Consider the following 21,684-nt stretch of genomic DNA (forward strand, 5'->3'; position numbering starts at 1 on the left):
CCGTGAGCCATAACAATTAACTGGAATCATTTTCATCTTCCTTGCAATTGTAATGATTCCCAGTTGGTAAGCTGGTTTAAATTCCATGGTTTTCCTCTGAGCCCTTTTCTCCCCTCTGCTTTCCCCAGATGCACTTCTTGCCCAAGTCTTTCACAATCTCTGTCTGACTTAGCTCTTTGCCTCCCAGAAAAGGTGCCTCCCTGTTGTGCAGCTCCCACTCCCGAGGGCACTTCTGCTGCGTCTCTGGCTCCAGCGTGGCTGCTGTGGAGCTGCGTACAACTTACCCGGTGGGAGACAGGACCCAGGCTGTCTTTAGGCCCTTCATCCATTCTGTGCAAAGCGTGGACTGAGTTTGTTTTCCTGAGTCATCACACTGCCTTATATTCACCCAGTGTCAGAAGGGTGGCCAGTTTTAAAGATCACAGAATCACAGAACGGTTTGGGTTGGAAGGGGCCTTAAAGACCATCTAGTTCCAACCCCCCTGCCATGGGCAGGGACACCTTCCACTAGACCAGGTTGCTCCAGAGGATCCTCCTCTTCTGCTCTGCTTCCTTAAGAGACCTTGAAATAACCTAGCATTGGAGGTTCCCATGCCAAGATGGAGGTTTCCACACGTGGTTCCAGAGGGGCGAAGATACGCTGAGATGGAAATCACTGCAGCCTAGTCCCTGCCTGCAGGCAGCACCTCTGCTGTGGCAGGAGACAGGCAGGGACACTCCTGCAGAGCATCTCCCCTCTGTGCCTGGTAAAGCTGAAACTTCAGCGGTGTCTGTGCGTATGTGGGAATAGAGGCCTGGCTTGGCCGGAGTACAGTCGCAATCTCTGCTCCTTATGGGATCTCCTCATCCATTTATGTGTTGGGGTTTTTAAGGTCTTTTTAAAGTGTTTTGGGTGTCTCTTCAGATCTGTGCATCTGTTCGCTGCCATCTGCAGCTTGAGGTCAGAGACGCGGCCGGTTGTTTTAAAGCTGCAGTCTGGCAGGTCTAAAGGGGCTGTTGAGAGCTGATGGTGGGAGCTGTTGGAGTTTGTGTTGGCCCTGTGCAGGGCAGGAACTGAGGAGGACCTTCTTGGGCACTCAGCCCTGTCTCCTTGTCTGCAGCAGAGCTTGTCCGTGTAGACAAACCATGCTGGCAGCAGCAGATCGTGAGGATGGCAGCATCCTCTCCAGGTGGTGGGGAAAGCAAGTTGCCTGTTCAGGATGTCTTCAGGTCATGTAGGCGTTGGTGGGTTTTTTGTGGGGATGGTGGGCATTTTGAGGCTCCCATATTTGGGGATGTAATATTTGTTCTCTTGCATGGCTTGCTTTTCTGTGTCAGTCCATTGAAGGTTGAATTGAGTGGTTAGCGGTGTTACCCTACCTCAGCTGAGGAGAGCAATCGGAGCACTGTCCTGTGGTTGTGTGAAGCAAGTGACACTGGGCAGAGGCAGAGACTGTTTGGCTTCTCCATCTTGTGCTCCCTCCTCGTATTGGACATTGCCCTGTCAGTCAATGCAGTGGGTGAGTGAATGGTGGGGGGAGCAGAGGCTGGCCCTGTCCCTTTGGGGATTATCCCTACAAATCCTTCTGGTCAGTTCAGCTCTGCCTTCTTGTAGACTCGGTTTCCTGTGCTGCTCTCCCTCATCTTGAGTGTGGGTGCCCACTGGCATAAGATACTGCTGAATGACAGATTTCTGGAGGCTGGGAGAACAGTCTGGACAAGTCTTAAAATCTGCCCGGTTCTACCCTAGGTTTGGGCTTTTGGAGACAAGGTATTGGACTTCAGTTTGGCCTGGTTCTTCATGTGGTTTTTGGAGCAGAGCCTGTTCTGTGGTGTGTTTGAGGTCTCACTCCTGCAGATTTGGGGTGTCACGCAGCCTTTTGATTGTCCCCGGTTGGCAATCAGAAATTCCTGCACTATTACTGCAGCGACACTAAATGTATCGCTCGCTTTCTTTATCACAGTGGGTTTCTTGTTCTGTATTCGTGGCTTTTCACCAGCCTGCGTTGGTTTCTGAAGCGTGAATTTAGCTGCATCTCTCAGCCTCCCACCTTCCCAATCTTCTTGGTCATGAATTGGTGCAGGGAGCTCTGAAGGCTTTTCTGCTCAGGCAGCGACACCCAGATCTTAACCTCTCAACAGATACACCTTTCTTCTCAGCGTGCATTTAATTAATATAGCTTTCATGAAAGTACCTATTCAGTTACATAGTCAGTGTGCACATCATCTCTCATCGCTGTTAACCCGCTCCCAGCACTGACTGTGAATTAAAGAGGCTTTTTGGCAGGAAGAGTTGCCACATAGAAAATTAACACCAGCTTTTGTAGACGCTCCTTCGCTCCGATCAAGCTTCCCTTAGCAACCACTGCAGAGTAAAAAAGATTTTGTTCTTATCAATGTCTTTTTTCTTTTCCATGCATTTAGTGCGTAGGAAGCTGTTGCACTCTCATTTGAATAGCTTTGGGTGTGGGGAAGAGAGCAGAGTCTGAGCCAGAAATGGAGAAATGGCCCCATTTCGAAGGGACGGGACCGTTTGCTCTTTTCATTTATTCTTGCAGCAGCATGAAAGGAATATATTGTGGGAAAAGAAGAAAGCCAACGTTTGTTTTGACATCTTAATGGAGTTTTCTTTCCTCCATACAGCATCCTCTTTATAGCATAGGCCGCATGCATTTAGGAGAGGAGAACTTGACCCATGAACTCTGCCTCCAGTCATGTGTGGAGGAACTCAAGCTCACAAGATAGGGCGACGCTGAGTTGATGGATAACTTGGAAAGGAATGCTGTCACAGGCTTTTAATTTTCCCAAGCCCCCTGGAGGGGAGTGTGGCCTGCAGAGGAAGGAAAGAAGAAAACTGACTTCTGCAGAAATCTGTCCTTTATTAGCGTGCTGAAGTGATGAAGGAGGAGGTGGCTGGGGGAAGCCAGCTGAGACGAAAGGGATGTGCGGGGAAATAGGAGGACAGTGAGAAGAGTAAAATGGTCAGGAACTAGGATTTTGGTAGGAGCAGGAGTAAAGCCAGAAGGAAAAAAGGTAGAAGTAAAGGTGGGGGGAGCTGCATGGAGTCACCCACTGCTGCCGACTTAGTGAGTCAGATACTTCATGCGAATGCGATACTGACGTCCAATTCCTCTTCATTCCTGACTTAGGGAAATTGCTTCTTTTTTATATATTTTTTTCCTCTTGCTGGAGCCAGTGGAAACTGCTGTGACACACACCAGCCATCTCCCCCCTCCTTTGAAACAACACCAGCTTTTTATCCACATATATGGTGCACAGTTGTGCACATATAAGACAGGACTGTGCCTTCATGGAGGTTTGGAAAGCTTTGCAAGGAAGCTTTCACCGATTTCTTGTTGGCTGACCCAAATGGGCTCCCTGGTGGAGACAGCTCAGGTTGGCTGCAAAAACCTTTGCCATCACCGTCTGTCCTTCCCTTGTGTTTGAGGTTACCTGAATGTTGCACAAGGAAGAGGAGAACTGGGAGAGACTCTATAACCAAGTTGTTTTTAAAAGCTGCTTGCATCAGGAAGGTGTATTTAAGGGTTGTGGGATGGCATCATAGACCTAGAAATAATACCTTTAAATATGTGCCATTGCCAACGGCCTCTGCAGGAACCAGCACGCAAACAAACAGGACACTTGATCTCAGCTGGCTGACAGACCGTTTGTACAACAGCCAATAGTTTCTATAACTGGAAATCAGAATATACTTGTGGATTAAAAAGGTGCTGTGCTCATCAAGCCCTGCCCGCAGCTGCAGAGGAGGTAGGGTTGTGCTGAAACACGGGTGCCAGCAGTGTTGACCTAAGCAGCGAGTGTGCACCAGGGTCAGTGTTTCTCTGTGTAGGCCCCACGTGGGGTGCGTTTGGAGTCAGTTCGCACGGTGGCGGTAGCATTTAAAAGGACTCTTCAGACAAAGGTGTCTTGGGAACTTGAATTTGTTTTGAAAGCCTCAATTTGGGAAAGGGCTGGGGCAGGTGAAAGATGCAATGTGACCATTATAGAAGTGCAGGTTTGAAGTACTTTGCTTGGTCTACATCCACAATTGGAAGCTAGGAACAGAAAGATAAGTGTTCTCTTCTTCCTTTTTATCCTTTCCATCCCTCTGGCTGCAAAATGCTGAATAAAGGAGCAGACATGGGTGGAGGATGGATAGATGGGTGTATGTTCTTGTATGCAATTAATTTTCCATGGTAATTATTTTTATTATTTTAACTGCTGTAAGATTAAAGCCAGGATAAACGGAAAGGAATAGATACTTTGAGTCTCCTGAGGGCTTGGTAGCCTTGCTGGGCTTGGAGGCAGCGTTGAGTAGGTGGGTCGGTGACCTGACCATTCAGTGTCTCCACTTGCTTGATTTTGCTAGATGAAATTCCTTTGCTAAAACAGACCATGCCCGGAGCCCTAATGGGCTCTGAGCCACCGTGTTCAGGGAACCACTGCAGGTTCTGCTGAAGAATGTCTTGCTGGTTGCATGGGACCACATGAGCTGAGCTGTGAGTATCTGAACAGGCGACTGGGCCGCCCTGATCACTCAGATTAAAGTGCTAAAATGGTTAATTTCTGCTCATTGAGGAGATGTGCTCTCTAGGATGGAGTGGACTAGACACCTTCCCAAGCATTTTGAGAGTGAGCCAGTTTTGGGTGTTCCTGACTTGCAGAACAGCATCCGTCCGGCTGTAAGATTTGCAGTTTGTGGCCTGCCATCTTGCTGAATAAGGTGTCCTTGGGGTTGGCTGGAGTCTGCATTCCCCTTGTGTATGGCAGACAGGAGAATGATGGTGGAAAATGGGCATGAGACAGCATAGCAGTGGGGTAGCTTTTGTTGGGTAGAAGCTGATTTAAGATAGCAAGTTTAGAAGACTAATTTATCCTGGTTAAATGACTATTGGTATAAAAGGTCATAACCAATTAGCAAGTTATGTTAATTGTTAGCTTCCAACTCAACTTAACCATGTGCAGCCTTACTTCAACAAGTCTGTGAGTTAAAATTACCTTTTCATGGCATAAATCAATGCTTGCTGACCAGTAGGGAGATACTGTGATTTACTTCCCTCTTCCCCTCACCTCTTCCAGATAGAGTTTCTAAATTACGGATCAAACTCAGTGAATTGAGCATAGGGGTGTCTCAAGACAGTTAAAGTATCCATGTTTGTGTTGCCTGCTCTTGCACTAGAAACCGTTCGGCTCTTGGAGCAGTTTGTTGATTTGCCTGGGTGCGTGAGCTGGGTGCCTCATGCTGTCACTGTGGGCTCTAGACTTGGCCGAGGGCTGGGACGAGGGGAAGACGCCTTCTGGGAGACAGCCCACTATGGAGTGCAACTGAGCTAAAATTAATGACTGTAAGGAGACAAAGGCTCTGTCATCTAAGTTAATAATGGCAAGGCCCAGGACCTTTGTCGTTCACTATACTTTTCTAGGAGGTGGTTTGTTGTCTTGTCTGATTTTGAAGACCATGGTTTGGTTTTTTGCATCTTCCTTGTGTGTTTAGATTGTGTTCACCTCTCTGAAGTCCTGTTTCTCCTCACAATAAAACAAACAGAGCTGCGTAGGAGTGTCTTTGCTGGAATTTCGTGTTTTTCCTTTATCCTTTCTGACCTTTTTCTTTCTTGTTTACTTTGAACACAATTCATCCCTGTCATAACTCAGCAAGATTTTGGACCATTAACCATATCTGACTCCACATAGTGGGTTTTGGCTTTGCTTTTCTGCTTAGCCGGAGGCTTGGTATTAGATAGATTTTCACATCTGCTAACTTCCTATTTCATATCTCGTGATTTGCGAGGCTTAACCTCTCCTGACTTGTTAATGGATGACAAACCACCTGCTTCTTTACACTAATCCCTCAGAAATATATAGCATAGCTTTGACTTGAAATTCTCCAGATTGGTTCCCCAGGGTTAAAAGCACAGAAGAATTAATCCTGGTCTGAACAAACTGCTTATTTACACTTTCCCTGCTCTTCCACAAAATTACCTCTCCAACCATGGCTCTCTACCTTACCTATCATGAAAGTTTGGGGCCTTTATTGCCTTGACCTTCTGGGTAGGGCATGAGTGGAGAGGAGTAGGTGGAATGGCATGGGTTGAGAGGAGTAATCTAATGGAGTGTGAGTGGCATATCTTGGGAGTGGAGGTTAACACATTGGATGTCTGCTTTGAGCTAGCAATGTTAATGAAGTGTGACAGGTTGAGCCAAGAACTCTGAGCTCAAGGTCTTGGTGTGTCAGTCCTCCATTCTGCTCTCTTCTCCGTTTCAAAATTTACACCTCTTCTGGCAAGGTAGCCTGGTCAGACCAAGGGAAACGTCAGCTGAAGTGAGAAGGTGCTAGAGACATCGTAGGTCCCTGCCAACCCCGAGCTGTGCCTGCAGCACTGCTAAACACTGCCTGCTGCTGGAGAGGAGCCCGAAGGCTCTTGTGCTGGGCAGCAAGGCGCTGAGGTGAGCTGAGGGGCCCTGCCTGTGTCAAAATGTTGGTGAGGTGCTGCTGTGCGTTTCTGCGATGCTTCAGCCTTTCTGCTGGGCTCCTTCAGGCCAACTCGACTTCTCTGTCCTGCTTCTCCCCCCGGACTGACGTCTGTAGCCTGGCACGCGTTGAGGGCCAGCTCCAGCGCGATGGTGACGTGAGTGAAGTCCCCAGCGTGGCGAGGGCTGCTGGCAGTAGAGCAGGGACATCCCACAGTGATCCCCTGGCACCGCAGCGAAGGAGGAGCCAGAACTCTGAGCACTGGCAGCATCTACAAGCACAGGGACAGGCAAAATGCACAATGTCTGTTTCAGAGGTGAAGTGAGAGGCAGAGCACAAGGTCATTAGGGCAATTGCTGTTCTACCTGAGGCCACTTTTCCTCTTCCTTTTATTCCCTTTTTGGGAGGGGGCAGTAAGGGCTGTGTGTTTTCTGCTATGAAACATGGTGTTGCGTGTGTAGGGTGTTTGGGGAGAGTGAGGAAGGCTCCAGTACATGGCCCAGGCTGGTTGTGGTGGGCTGAGGCACCAAGATGTGCTATGGGCAAGATTAGTGGGGAGTGGGGCCACTTCTCCTTCTCTCCCCTCCCAATCAGCACCTGAGCTGCTCCCAATGGAGGTGATTATATAGCTTACCAGGAGTTTACTACTGCTTGCTTTTGCAGTTCATCTTGCTGAGAGATTTCTGCAGTGCCCCCGAGCAAATTGTTTATTCAGATACATCCCTTGAGTCAGTAGTTTTTGGCATTATATATCTCATTCCTTAACTGACCAGCCACCTCTTGTGCTATACCTAACACTTTCTGTCCTGTGATGGAGGTGATTATATTGCTTACCAGGAGTTTACTACTGCTTGCTTTTGCAGTTCATCTTGCTGAGAGATTTCTGCAGTGCCCCCGAGCAAATTGTTTATTCAGATACATCCCTTGAGTCAGTAGTTTTTGGCATTATATATCTCATTCCTTAACTGACCAGCCACCTCTTGTGCTATACCTAACACTTTCTGTCCTGTCTAGTGTTATGGGCAAGGCACAGAAATTTAGGCCCTGTACCCCCCTCCTCTCCCCTGAAAGCTTTTCTGAAAGATCCCCTCCTTCCTTCTTCCTGACATTCTTACTCTGGCCTAGGCATGCTGGTTTGGTGCCCAGTCCATAGGGTCACTTTTACGGCAGGGGATGTGAAGATGCTCCCAGATGCTGGAAAGGTAATTGTTTATGGTGCTAGCATATGTGGTACTTCTCAACAATCGCTTGCGATTCCCCTCTAGGCTGCTCTTTTCCTTTGTGTTTTCTGGTGAACCCCAACTCAGTCTGTGAGATTAAGCAATGGAAGAGCTATTTAGGGATGCCTTTGCTGCTGCTCTGCCAGCAAAGATAGCTCTTTGGTTTTCTTTATACGCATGGTCATGGCAACTCTTTTTGTTCTTCTGTTTCTCCGTCTAGGTGTGTTGTTGTGCTGTTCAACCCCAGAAAAAACAAGCAGCACCATATTCTAAACAGTTCCAGGTGAGTGAAGCTTTAAGATGGGCTTGCTTTCTGTGGGGGCTGAAGTCAAGGTTTTTATGGCTTGAGTGTCGTGCAGGAGCTGCTGTTGCTCCAGGCTAAATCCCCTCAGTGGGGGCTGCCCGCCGGTTTGACTCCAGCTCCTTCTAACGTGAGGTGTTATTGCTGATGAGGCCCCACCTCATAAACATCGTGGTCCCACAAGGACCTGCTAACATGACGTGGAAGAGGTCTTACTAGAAATCCATGTTAGCAGTCTTCCTCCACCTAAAACTATGACCTCGTTATTGAAGCCAGGACTGGGACACGGTCCTGCATCTGGAATACGGGCACAAGGATGGACCTTGGCTTCTGGAGCTTTTCTGGTGCTGTAGGCATGCTGCTTGAGACTTGGGCAACAGAGAATCCCTGTGGCACATGCTAGACCTCTGGTGAAGCGAAACGATTGTGTCAGGCTATTATGTGTGACTTCAGACTCCTTCCAGTTCGTCCCAACCTACTCCCCAGTCATGACCTATTGAAATGAAATCACATGTTGGAAATGTTTCTCATTGAAATTTTCTCTGTTTTAGGAAAACAATTACAGCACTTGCTTTCTCTCCAGATGGAAAATACTTGGTTACAGGAGAGGTAAGTGTGAGAGGAGGGAGGGCACACCTTGTCCATCACCTTTTGAAGCAGAGCAGAGGGTGTTAGAAGAGAGAAGCCAGTGCCTTGACACAGACAAATCTATTTTGGGTGGATCTACTGGATTCTGGGTGCCTCTGGGTGCTCCTGCTGGCAGCTTTTTAGCGTGTTGTCTCTCATCAGCTTGGGGAGAGGATCTTCTGGGATGGTGTCTGTGGGCTGAAGGCAGAGTGAAAGTAAGTGGAAGGATGCACAGCACAGCTTTACTCTAGCATCAGTGACGAGTGCTTGGATGGTCCTTAATCTTGGTCTGAGTTTAGCATTGTCCCTGTAGGATTTCAGGAAGTAACTGAAGCCAGTAACTGTTGTGGAAAATGTGGAATGGAGCTTTAGTGACAGAAGATGCTGGTGCCTGTGGTTTGGAATTGTATGTTTGGCTGGGGGCGACAATTGCTTCCTTCTTCCAAATGTGCCCAGGGGGGAGAGTAAGGATGAGTGCAATGTGTGTCTGTTCTAGATTAGAAGTTCAAGACACGAGGCTGGAATTGCTGGATGTTTGAAATCCACAGAAATGCTGACTGTTCTCCATATGGTTGGGCTCAGTTTGCTCTTGTGTGTGATTAATGGTAATTTACCACCAGTCTCAGTACTGCCGTAAGATGTGGGGAGGGAGCTTTTGGGAAACAGGCAGGTCCCCTCCTGATCCTCAGCCACAGAGAGAAGTGTGCCACAGCCCTGTGTCGAAGATGTCAAGACGGAGGCTATTTGCTTTAGAGTTCCACAATGCAGCCACCATGGTGGCAGCTGTCATGTCACTGGGGGACTGCCAAGCTGAGCTCAAATCCTGCATGGATCAGGCCAAGGATAGAAACAGCAGTGTTTTGGGATGGAGGCTACCTTGACACAGAAAATAAGTAAGCACAAAATTTTCCATTGGAGCATCAGATACTGTTGTTATTAATGCTAAGTGAAAGCATGAGGTTTTGTAGCTGTAATTTGTTTTAATGCTGCTTTACTGTAGAAGTCTTAGTGTATTAAAAACGCTTTTATATTTAAATTATAGTGTTTGGTTTATTTTTCTTCCTGCTGTTAGTTCTGTTGATTCTGGTGCCTTCTATTCTTTTTGTTTTCCTTTTTTTTTTTTTTTTAAATTTTTGGTGCTCTCTTCTTTTCATATGGAGTAGGAAAAGTGGTGAAAAATGAAGTGGGTATTTTTCTTACTGGCAATGCAAGCTTTTCAGTTTGAATCTTCATTGGGGTAAATGGCAAGTTCAGATTTTTTTTTTAAAGCATTTCCAGTTATACTTGAAAGTTTTGGTGTGTGGTTTTGTTTTGTTTCTTTTTTTTTTTTCTCCCTTGTTGCAAAACATGTCTCCTCTTGCCCTGTCCCAAGACCATTGCGCATTTGGTACCCACCCACGTGTTTGACGTTGGAGTTACTACTTGGTGTAGCAGTGTCCCCTGCCGGTGCCACAGCTCTCGTCTTAGTTCAGCCCCTGTCCCCTGGGTGCTTTCTGAGTTCCCTTTGTCAAGCTCGCTTTCAGCAGCCTCATGCTGATTCCACCTAGTGACACCTTATTTTTCTGCATGACTGGCTTTTCAGGAAGGAGACCATGGAAGTTAGTCCTTGGCCGCCGTATATATTAGATGTCTTTTGTATATTTCAAATGCAGGGGAAAATATTTATCTTTTTTTTTCTTTTATTTAAATTTCCCATGGGGTAATAGATTCTTCATCCATGGGAATCACACAGACCTCACTTTTGGTGAGCATTTTTTAAAATGATGGAATAAGAATTTGATTTTTTAAGGTCTTGGGGTGTATACTCAGGTGTTAGGACATATATATATGTGTGTGTGTGTATGTATGTGTATATATACACACATATATGTATATCTTTATGTATATACACACTCGTATGTATGTGGTTAAGGACAGAAATTGCTTTGAAGAGCAGTAGATTTCAGCTCATTGTAATATCTTGCCAGCCACCTTCAGACCTGACCTCTGCCTTGCAGGAGGGGAGTACTGTGCCAACTGCAGTAAAATCTGACCACGGCATTTTTCCGGGCTACACGCAGTCACTTGGCAAAAATATTGAACAACACAATTAAAGCATGCACAGCTCTGACTTTTAGAGCTTTGACTTCTCCTTGTGATCAGACTTGCCTCACCCACACAATCAAATGACTGACTTAAAACTGATAAGAAAAGGTACCGTTTTGCCATGTTGCCATGGATATGTTACCTTGCAAGCTACTGTTTTGACAGACTTCAGTGTGAAATGATGAGCAGGCTTTTGAGTAGGATTTGCCCATCAGGCACATTTTTGGTCAGCAGTTCAGCTCACCTTGTGTGCCTTGTTTTTGTTTTGGTTTAATAACAAGTAATTAAAGAAAGGAATAGACTTGTCAGGCACAAAGTACTGAATTGGTGTTTCTGAAGTTTATGGCTTTCTGTTTCTCTGGAGAACAAGTGTAAAACCAGAGGCTCTGTTCCCTCAATGTCTTTTTCTCTGACCCTACCCTGCCCATACTCTTTCAGGCAGCATGCTTCTGTGTTATGTTTGGGACAGAGATGATACTGCTGGTCCCCCAGAGGTCTCTCTCAAGTGGTGTCTGGTAGTTACCACAACAGTCAGGTCATGGTTTCGTATGGCATGACCTGGTTTGAGATCTTGGATGTCCACATTGCATTAGGAGCAGAGGATGTGAGGGCGTTTTGGTTCCCCGAGTCCAGAAATAGGATCTATTATGATCCTTTTTGTGAGCCGACTGTGAGTTCCCATTGCAAAGATCAGAGAGGTGCATTAAAACTCTGGCTGTTCTGTGAGCAGCATAAGAAAAGGGTTAAAGCAGGGGAGATCATGTTATTCTTTCAGACACCTCTTGAAATGCACATGCTCCTTAGCTTGTCAGTCTTTACCTGGGTTTAAAGAGTCGAAGGAACTGAGGTCTAACCCTATTGTGAACGCACCATCTAGACATCTTTTTGCAAGCCCCCACACATTTGCGTGCTCAGATCTGTCAGGACTGACCTCAAGGGTTACGTTTCCTGTTCTATGTCTGTTCTTGTCCCCTCCAGAGCGGACACATGCCAGCGGTTCGGGTATGGGATGTGGCTGAGCGAACCCAGGTGGCTGAGCTGCAGGAGCACAAGTACGGCGTGGCCTGCGTGGCCTTCTCCCCCAGCTCCAAGTACATTGTTTCAGTGGGGTACCAGCATGACATGATTGTCAACGTGTGGTCATGGAAGGTAAGCTCTCCAAGAGGTTGGGTGGACCACAGGATGCTGCTAAATATAGACAGTCTGACCATAAAATATTTCAGTTCCATATTGCTTTCTGTTTTGTTTTAATAGTGTTGTTGTTGTCTGTCCATGAATGTCAAAAACCAAACAACTTTGGACATGACGGCATGCTCTGGTCCCTTAGGGAAGCTCTAAGTCACTTCAGTGAAGGGATATTCTCTATACTTTGAGATGTGTGACATCTTGCTGTCCAGTCAGAAAGGTCTGAACTTTGAAACCTTGTCAAAGCCTTGTGCTTTTTTAGAGGCTTGTTACAAACTAACTTAGGAGGTTGAGGAAGGAAACTCTCATAAGCCAAGAATTTCTTTTGTGGTGTAGTGGATGCTCTAGGCTTGTTTTGGTTTTGTTTTGTTAGAGTTTATGACCGTCTAATACCATCCTTGCTGACTGAGAAAGGGGACACACAGAAGTCCCAGTGGGTGAAAGCCGAGGGAGATTGCTCTGTCTGCCACTGGGTTGAGGGCAGCATTCTGTGGAAGCGAAGGCTGTGTCTTACACTCTAGAAAACATTTAAGTGTGTGCTGTTTGTGTATAAGAAAATAAGCATTTGTTGTCAGTAGGCTTGGAGTCTTCTGTATTAATAGTTGCTAAGCACTAACTCAGCTCCTGCTACCTCTTCAGGTGCTGTTACCCTTCCTAAAAGAGATATGGTTTTCAAAAAAACTTCAACACATCTAATAAATCTCACATGATCACAGAATCATAGAATCGTTTGGGTTAGAAGGGACCTTACAGACCACCTAGTTCCAACTCCCCTGCCATGGGCAGGGACACCTTCCACTAGACCAGGTTGCTCAAAGCCTCATCCAGCCTGGCCTTGAACACTGCCAGGGATGGGGCATCCACAGCTTCTCTGGGCAACCTCTGGGCACCACTCCCACAGAGAAGAATTTCTTCTGAGTATCACATTTAAATCTACCTTCTTTCAGTTTGAACCCATTACCCCTTGTCCTATCACTAGACTCCCTGATAAAGAGTCCCTCCCCTCTTTCCTGTAGGCCCCCTTTAAGTACTGGAAGGCTGCTATAAGGTCTCCCTGGAGCCTTCTCTTCTCTTGCAGCTTGTAAGTCTGTGCTCATTTAGTATGTTACTTTCTACATCACATTTCCTGGGCCTTAATTTAAGATCTCACCGTTGGTTTTCTCCTGCATGAGCTGGAGCTTCACCTTGCTATTTTTTTGTGTAACTGAACTGTGTAGTGATAAAACGTGTATGTGTCAGTGTTGAAAATAGAGTGTTCAGCCTTTTGGTTCTTTCTAGTTATTCAAATGAAAGTAGTGACTTTGGAGATGGTCATAATGCACGGCATGTGTGGGACTGACTACACGTAGCTTTGTTTTCCCTTGCTTATGCAGGTTTCTCTGCTCACTGATCCTATTTATAATTATGTGCATGAGAGCTTGTGAGGTAAGGACTGTCTCACCCTTCTGCACTGAAGAACACACACTTTAGGCATATGCTCCAGACCATGACTATCAGGAGGTCCAGCTAGTCTCTCTTCTGTAGGCTGGGCACCAAAACTAGAAACACTTTACCTGAGTAAAGTCAAAGAAGAATAAGAGACTAAGATGTGAAAACACATCTCCTGAAGCACTTTCCTGCACTTCTAACCACAACCCTTCTACCCACTGTGCTGCTGCTTCTATTTTGCTGGTTTTCCTGCTGGGAGACTTGCTCAGTCATTTGACTGCGATGGAAAAGCAAACCCCTGTTGTCTGTAGGGTTCCCTTGCATTCTTGAAGAAAGACCACAACAATGGTCCAGATGTTGAGGTCTGCAAGAGTCCTAAGCTTTTCTCTGTGCACTGTCTCAGAAGAAATTATGTTAATGGCTGTCCCCCTTGCTTTTCCCCCAGTCTAGGTTGAGGGGTCCTCCATGGTGACGGTGCAGCAGCCTAGACTCCTCTATTCCTAGTTTCTTCAGTCCTGTCAGCATGTTGTCCAACGGGGCCCTCAGCGTGGCATTGCTTGTGTGCCGAGGGCATTGCGTTGGGAAGACCAAGTCCCTGAAAGGAGGGGTAAAAGAAACAGAGCGAGAATCAGAAGCGATGCATGGTCATAAGCCATGTGCTGCATGGTTGAAAACCCACCACAGGCAGAAGGGGAAACTTTTTTATTCTCACTTTCACCAATCCCTGGGGAAAGACAGGAAAATGAGTACTGGTATTGTGGACGTGGGGCTCCTGCCATCTGATTGTTCTACTTGGGCCGTGTCCATTCCTGTTTTCTGTTCTGACGTGTTCTTCCTCCTTTCCCAGACTTCTGACGTTTGTTTTGAGGCACACATTTGAGGTGTAGCAGATTTTGCTTTGTCCCTCCCAATACAGGCATGGTCTCCTCATGTTTTGGGTCTTTCCATAAAGCATCATGTCTTTAAAGAGAAGAGAGAATTTATGGAAGAACCAGGACTGGTTTCCCAGTGGAAACCCCCTGTTTCCCATCTTGGGTGCCTTGCCCTCATTGCTGCCTGGAGGCTGGGAGAGCTCCTCCTTGTGCTGGCCTACGTGTGCTTTTGCTGTTTAGAAAGGGAAATGGGTTTGCTCTGAGCTCCCGGTGATTGTGAAACCAGTATGTCAAGGCTCAGACAGCACGTTCCTGCAGGCACTAGTGCCTGTTGATTTGTTCTCGATCCCAGTCAGTGTGGAAGTGGAATTGACTGAAAATGTGAATTGTGCTGTCTGCCAAATCAGTGTTCCCAGTTAATGCTCGGGAGGGGTATTCAGGGGTGAATGGGGAGTAGTTTGGGCCTTGACTTTTCCCTGCTGCAGCGCTTGTACTGGATATATGCCTGTAATTGAAATGCATTTCCTTTGCTTCTGAGCAAAGAAATTCAGTTATCTAAACAATTATGTTTCCAGAAAAACATTGTAGTGGCAGCCAACAAAGTCTCAAGTAAAGTGACAGCCGTGTCATTCTCGGAGGACTGCAGTTACTTTGTCACTGCTGGAAATCGACACATCAAGTTCTGGTACCTGGATGACAGCAAAACCTCCAAGGTGAGAGAAGATGTGAACAAGCAGTTCCATCTTACAGCAGGGTCGATTTTGCTCCAGTAAGCTGTGGGAAGTGGGAACCGTTTGATTTGGGCAGGATTCAAGGATTGCCTGCCACCCCTGGCTCTTGAGTCTCAATCTCCCCATGGGCTGGTAGCCCCAAAGGCACCAAAAGCTTGTCTTATCCTGTGCTGAGGTAGGGACATGGCTCCTGGAGCTGTATAGCAGCATACGTGTTCTTTAGTAGTCACATACACTGGGGGACAAAAGAAACTCAGAGAAGAGCTGCAGTCATTGAACTCCTTGGAGCACAGAGGAAGGGAGAGCTGTTTGATGTTGCTACGAGCATCTCAGAAGGTGGTGAATGTTATTTTCAAGTGTCAACTGAAGTGTTTAAACTTTTAGCTGTTTTATTCTCACCTGGAGGACAGAGTCCACGTATGATAATTTTTCTGCATGCCCATGAACAGATGTTCTTACTTCCTGCTTGGACCCTGCTTTGACATTTGGTATAAATCACAGATTGGCCATGGAAGAACCATCACTGTTTTTTCTAGTGATTGATCTGCTGTCTTTGGGTCAGATGTTTGGATACACAGTTTTGGTGGCGCTAATAGTGTTCTGTTCCACTGTTACCTACTACTGATGCTCCCAATACACTGTGCAACCAGTGGGTGTGCAGAAAGTAAAACGTGTTGCTACCCCTCCTCTAGGCTGTTTGCAGCTCTCTCTCTTGAAGGCACTTCAGCACGCAAGGCTTGACGTTCTAAAAAATGCCTATCTGCTTGGAATGCCTTGCTCTGTTGCTAACAAACTGGGTTTTTTATTGGTAGGTCAATGCCACAGTCCCCTTGCTAGGTCGCTCGGGATTGCTTGGAGAACTGAGGAACAACTTCTTTGCGGACGTGGCGTGTGGAAGGGGCAAAAAAGCCGACAGCACCTTCTGTATCACATCCTCAGGCCTGCTTTGTGAATTCAATGAAAAAAGGCTGCTAGACAAGTGGGTGGAGCTGAGGGTAAGTCCTCCTATCCTGCAATATTTTGCCTGCCAAAGCACACCAAGAACAACAAATAATAAGGTCACTTAGGGAGTGCAAGCTGATCACCAGTCACTGGGCCTCTGCCACTTTGTGATTTACTGCACAAGGCCAGGCAAAAATAGCATTGCTTCTTGGCAAAGGGATTTTATTAATCGTCGAGGCTTTTTCATTCTCAAGCTTCAGCTGCTGCCCTTCTGACAAAGCAGTGTTCTGATGTAGCTTTTGCAACCCCTTTCTTGTCCCTCCTGGCTTGGCCTGGACAAGTAGGATTTTTAGAAGGATTCTGATTTCTACCCACTCTGGCAGTGTCTTACTTGGCTTGTACGTCTCAAATGCAGGTTCCCAAGGTACTCGTTGGTTTGGCTGTTCTAAACCACCAGGCTGGCCCACAGTTAAGAATATGATTGTGCTTGTTTTCCTTTCAATGGAATGTTAGATGCCTACCTGAAAGGATACAGTGTATTAAAGTCAAGGGAAAAAATCTTTCCACGCTTTCTCTCAAGTGAAATGCCTCTTCTTTTCTTTCCTTTGCTCTCTAAAATCTGCCTTTCACTCTCGCTCAGAATACAGACAGCTTCACAGTAAGTTGGAAAAAGGTTTGGCGTTGAACTCATCCCCGTATCACAACACTCCATTCTGTACCATTTTCTGCCATTTGTACAGATCCCAGTGGGAGGGGGGAAAAAATCCATTTTTTTTTTTTCTGTTCTTATCCCCTTGTAACAGGTAATGTATTGGCTTGCTAGTACAGGGTGAGGGCCTGCTTGCCTGCCAGTGATGCTGAATGTCAGAAGAACAAAGAACAGTGCTCAGAGTAAGACTCAGCTGGAGCAAACGTGTAGCTCTGCTAATCTCCCGCCACAGTGGGTGGCAAAGGAACTGGACTTTTTCCTTAACCACTTGGAATTTCTCATGGACCTTGGCTGGGAAGCTCCTCAGGAAGGAAAATCAGAGTTTTAGGATTTTCCTTTTTCCCAGGGTTTGACTTCACTTCAGCTCTTCTGACCATGACTCCTTTGTCTGTCAATTTGCTGTTCTCCTTATTCTCCTGTCCTGTGTCTGGTGCCCTTTTCAGTGAGAGTGCATTGCTTATTCGCCTTATTGTGTGCTATGTCCTCCCCAGACCACTGTGGCAAACTGCATCTCTGTGAACCATGACTACATCTTCTGTGGCTGCGCTGATGGCACCGTGCGGATTTTTAACCCTCTGAACCTCCACTTTGTCACCACGCTGCCAAAACCGCACTTCCTGGGAACAGACATCGCGAGTGTGACTGAGGCCAGGTACTGTGGAGAGGTGGAAGGGAGCAAGGGAGCCTTGTGGTTGTTCCCCAGACCTTTGCCATCTGGAGTGTGCTCTTTTTATGGATTTGAATTGGCAGCCTTTGGCAGATCTCCCTGCAGACTTGCCTTGTGTGGCTGGGCTACAGCCTGCAGCTGGTTGCTGGACTACACAGCACACCTTGCTCTTCCTCTCCCTGGGATTGCTGGGTCTGGGGCCTTTTGACATTAGTTGCTATGAGCACGCAGGCAGAGGGCACAGGATGCTGTGGTACACTTCTGTTGTTCCTGTACCATGGCACATCCTTTGCTTATCACTGGTAAGGGCTGAAGACTCTCCTCCGTAGCAAGATAATGATGTTGCTAAAAGATGCCCAGGCTCTCATGGGGCACTTTTTCAAGGGCTCCCTTGCAATCTTTTATAGACCTAAAGCTCTGACTATTGCCTGTGGTCTTTCTTCCTTGATTTTGTGCCTTTTGCTGTCTTGGTTTCTTACCTTGTTCTAGTATCTTCTGCCTTGGCTCTCTGTCATCACCCTCAGTGACGAGTAGTGTGATTTCCATACAGTTCCGTCTGCCAGCTTGTGGAGGCATATGCTGAAGAAAACCCTTCATGTGTTGCTGTTTGCCAGTCGTGGTTGGAGGCTTTCCCAATCTTCTTCTGTTGCCCTCTTTCACTTCTGTCACTAGTGGGGAAAGAAATCCAAAGGTGTATGAATCCTTTTTTTTTTTTTCTTCTGCTTTTCTTGTGTCCCAACAGATTTTCTCTAAACTTTTTTTGGGGAACTTGAGGTAAAGATTCAAACAGTGCACTGTATAGACCTCTAGTCCTCCAGAAGATCAGTGGGAGATAATGATATTCCAATAAGGGAGCTGGAAAAGCAATTCTCTCAATTTAAAATGTTACCAGTTTCTGGTAGTGCTGAAGTCAAGCAATCGTATGCATGGACCCTTTAAAAATACTCTGCTGCTTTCCTGCATCAGTAGAGCAGAAATATTCATGTGATTCTTAAACATGTTTGTAGCACTGATTACAATCTTGACAACAATTTTTTTTCCTTTTTATTACTTCCAAAGAAGCTTGAAAACACAGGACTCCTTATATTCCTGTGCATGCCAGAGTGCCTCTGTGGGATACCAGTTGCCTGCAATGAACTGCCCACAGTGGTGTCAACGACTTGATTTTTCGACAGGACCTGGCTGCGCTCTTCTAGCCCTCAGAGCTTTGCACTGGCAGAAGCAGGGCTCCACTTGTCTGGTGTGCTACATGCACTTTGACCCTCATCCCTGCATCTCCATCACTCCTTTTAAATTACCTGCTCTCAACACCCTGCCGCTCTGGCTATAATCACCTTGTTTGATATCGTTAGTGTCATTGTGGGATGGCTGTGTTCACCTCAGGTCAAAAAAGCAGCTCCTTCTTTATGTGCATGGCAGCAGGATTTAACAGAGGACCCCTGTAGAGGAGATACAGGGTTCACATGGCGTGATCTTGGTCTGACCTGAGGAAAGAGGCATTTCTTTGCTCTGCAGAATTCTTCTGGTTTTAGGTTGGAATCAGAGAGCTTGCCTATCTAGAAATGACTATACCCATCTCATGAGCCGCTGCAAGTAGTACCAAGCTGACCTGGGTGTGGGGCAGGGATGTCAGACAAGCGGGCGCTGAAATGGATCATTCCTTTGTCCCTTGTGCGGATCTGCTCCTGTCTTCTGAGTGCAGTACTTGTACAGGACTAAGCAGAAGAGCTAGAAAAGTACCTGCAGTCAGTAAACAAAATATAGTACCCACCAAAAGATGATCCTCCCCCTCCCCTTTTGTTTTGAGATTATTTGACTTGGATTTTACCACCTGGTTACGTAGGGGTAAACGATGGTCACCATCGCCAGTGATGAGTAAGTGTGCTGTTTTGATCCTCCTTCAGGGAAAAGATTGCCTGTCTGTGGTGGGACTTTTGGGTTGGATGGCAAGGAGAATGACTTTTGCCGTGGGACTTTCCCAGCTTCTTTTGGGACTCTGGGCTTTCTTCCCAGCCAGCTATTCCCTTTACCTATATACGCCACAGTGTATTGTTCACCCCGCCAGCACCCTGCAGAGAATCTGAGCTCTCATGCTTCGCCCCCTTGCTCTGACTCCAGGAGAGTGCAAGTTAACTAGCCTATTGTTCTCTCTTTGAACAGTCGTCTTTTCTCTGGTATGGCTGATGCGAAGTATCCAGACACGATTGCCTTGACCTTTGACCCCACCAACCAGTGGCTTTCCTGTGTCTACAATGACCACAGCCTGTATGTGTGGGATGTCAAAGACCCGAAGAAAGTGGGCAAGGTGTACTCCGCTTTGTACCACTCCTCCTGTGTGTGGAACATCGAGGTATGTTGTCTGCAGTTGACACCAGGGTTGGATTTGCAAGTTGCAGCTGAGGAGGTCATCTGAAGAGCTGCCAGATTTGAATGCCGGCACTTACTGCACAGAGAAAGAATTGACTGTGATTTCCTCCTGTGGTTAGTGTGGTTGTTACGGGGCTTGAATTGGAGCTGGGAACAGTTTCTGGCTGCCCTGCAGTGGCTGACCAAGTGCGTTAGACACGCTGTGTTACAGGTAAAAATCTCACCATTAAAAGGTGAGAGGTGGGACAGGGGCAGAACTGGACACAGCTGGATGCAGGAGGCTCCTTTCAGAAAATGCCCAAGAGTCTACTGCTGACCTGAAAGAAATTTTGAGGACTGTGGTGAGGAAGTGCTCCCAAGTCAAAGGAATGAAACAAGGGATAAGATCTCAACTCAGATTCTTATTAACATGTTTGCCAAGGCATCCTGAATTAACCTGTCAAATGGCTGCCATCTTTCAGTCTGTCTGGTTGGCATTCCCTCAGAGGGAGGGAAAGGAAGTACAGGAAACAATCTAATTGTTAATATGCTGAAATATATCCAACAGTGGTCAGGAAAGGGGGAAGTGGAAAGAAAGTGGGATGAGGTTGAAGGCTCTTCTTGCTTTTATTTAATTGCATCTTTCCCTTTCCTTCTGAATTATAAATCAACAGTAGTAGTTGAGTGTTAAGAACAACCGTGCAGGGTGGTTGTTACATGATCATTGTGTGCTCTTTGAACTGTTAGAAACAAAGGATGCTGGCTTGTTGCCTGCTTCTTAAGGGGCTGTTCTGCATTCAGGGAAGCTTAGTGAACATTGGTTTGAAATGAATATGAAGCTCTGGTCTGCAGACAGGTTTTCATTAGGACAACTGGCTGGCTCTCGCCTTTACAAAACAGAGAGGACAGCCCTTTTACCCATTTTGTTTTGAAGCTTGCTACCGGTGTCTAGAATGCCAGGTGCCAGGCAGTCTCATTCAGCCATTGATTTTACCTGCCCTTAGATGTATCCAGAGGTGAAGGACAACAATCAGTCATGCCTCCCCCCTGGTTCCTTTATCACCTGCTCCTCTGACAACACCATTCGTCTGTGGAACACTGAGAGCTCCAACATTCATGGCACAGCCCTGCACCGCAACATCCTCAGCAATGTAAGATCCCAGGCTTTGATCGCCTCCTTGCCATTGGGGTTGCTCTTCCTCATGCACAGGTATTCCCAAGTTAAGGCCCAAACTTCTTTGGACCTCTAAGTCAACACAGGCTTCTCTGTAAGCAGAGCACAAGTCTGGTAAAACGTATGAACCTGAAGAAACATGGAGGGAGTATCAGGTGGAAAGAGAGTTTGTTTGGAGTGGTCCTGAGACTATTGCTGTTTCCATAAACCACCGAAGGGTTTGCCAAGCTTAGTCCCTTCCAGAAGACCTCATGCCATATGCTTCAGGAGAGCTGTTTCTCCATCTCTAATGTGTAACCACTTTAAGATTTGTTTGGAAAAGGTGCATTAAATGAGGCAGTGGGTTGGGAGAATTGGATGAGAAATGGTTTACACTCACTTCATCTCTATAAAAGGGCAATACTCATACAGAACAGGGATTACTTATGGACATTTGCTTCTGTTCTCAGTAGTGTTGGAAGTTTCATGGGCACAGTTCCTGACCCGCCTGCTCTCAGAAATCTGCTCATGGTGTAAAAAACTCCTGCTTTTTCTGTTAGAGGGTTCTCAATAGATGTGGACTGACCTGAATGATCCCTAGAAGTCTCAGATTCCTGACCTACCGCATTGTAATCACTAACCCCAGAGCTTGTCTATTGTGCGGGAGATGCACAATAGTTAGTTTCTAGCTTGAAAGGAGATCTTTTGCAAAGGGTTGTTGTGAAACCTGGCTGTGAAACTTCCATCCTACAGTACGAAGGGGCTGAGGGCTTGCTCCTACCTAAAAGATCACACCAATTTCAGCATTACTGCCACTGAAGTGTATATGTTGTCCAGGAACCCAGTTTCTAAGGCAGATGCTTCACTTTAATGTTTTGTGACTAGTTAATATTTTTGGCTCTACTGTATCCCCAGGACTTGATGAAAATCATCTATGTAGATGACAACACTCAGGTACTTCTGGACACTG

At 46.5% G+C, this 21,684-nt stretch overlaps 1 protein-coding gene across 1 annotated transcript in view; it reads left to right on the forward strand.

Moving 5' to 3' along the window:
• Positions 1–21,684, forward strand: part of MAPKBP1 (mitogen-activated protein kinase binding protein 1) — a gene marked incomplete at its 5' end in the record, with an annotated part of 69,869 nt that overhangs the window by 16,105 nt on the left and 32,080 nt on the right. Inside the window, 10 exons of the mRNA XM_010157926.1 lie at positions 7,889–7,951; positions 8,521–8,578; positions 11,660–11,830; positions 14,742–14,879; positions 15,710–15,892; positions 16,480–16,497; positions 17,040–17,200; positions 19,376–19,565; positions 20,566–20,712; positions 21,630–21,682. Of these exons, the coding sequence (XP_010156228.1) occupies positions 7,889–7,951; positions 8,521–8,578; positions 11,660–11,830; positions 14,742–14,879; positions 15,710–15,892; positions 16,480–16,497; positions 17,040–17,200; positions 19,376–19,565; positions 20,566–20,712; positions 21,630–21,682 (1,182 nt within the window). The remainder of the gene's footprint in view (positions 1–7,888; positions 7,952–8,520; positions 8,579–11,659; positions 11,831–14,741; positions 14,880–15,709; positions 15,893–16,479; positions 16,498–17,039; positions 17,201–19,375; positions 19,566–20,565; positions 20,713–21,629; positions 21,683–21,684) is intronic.

This window comes from Eurypyga helias, unplaced genomic scaffold (genome assembly GCF_000690775.1).
Source record: "Eurypyga helias isolate BGI_N326 unplaced genomic scaffold, ASM69077v1 scaffold11078, whole genome shotgun sequence".
NCBI classification, from domain to species: domain Eukaryota; kingdom Metazoa; phylum Chordata; class Aves; order Eurypygiformes; family Eurypygidae; genus Eurypyga; species Eurypyga helias.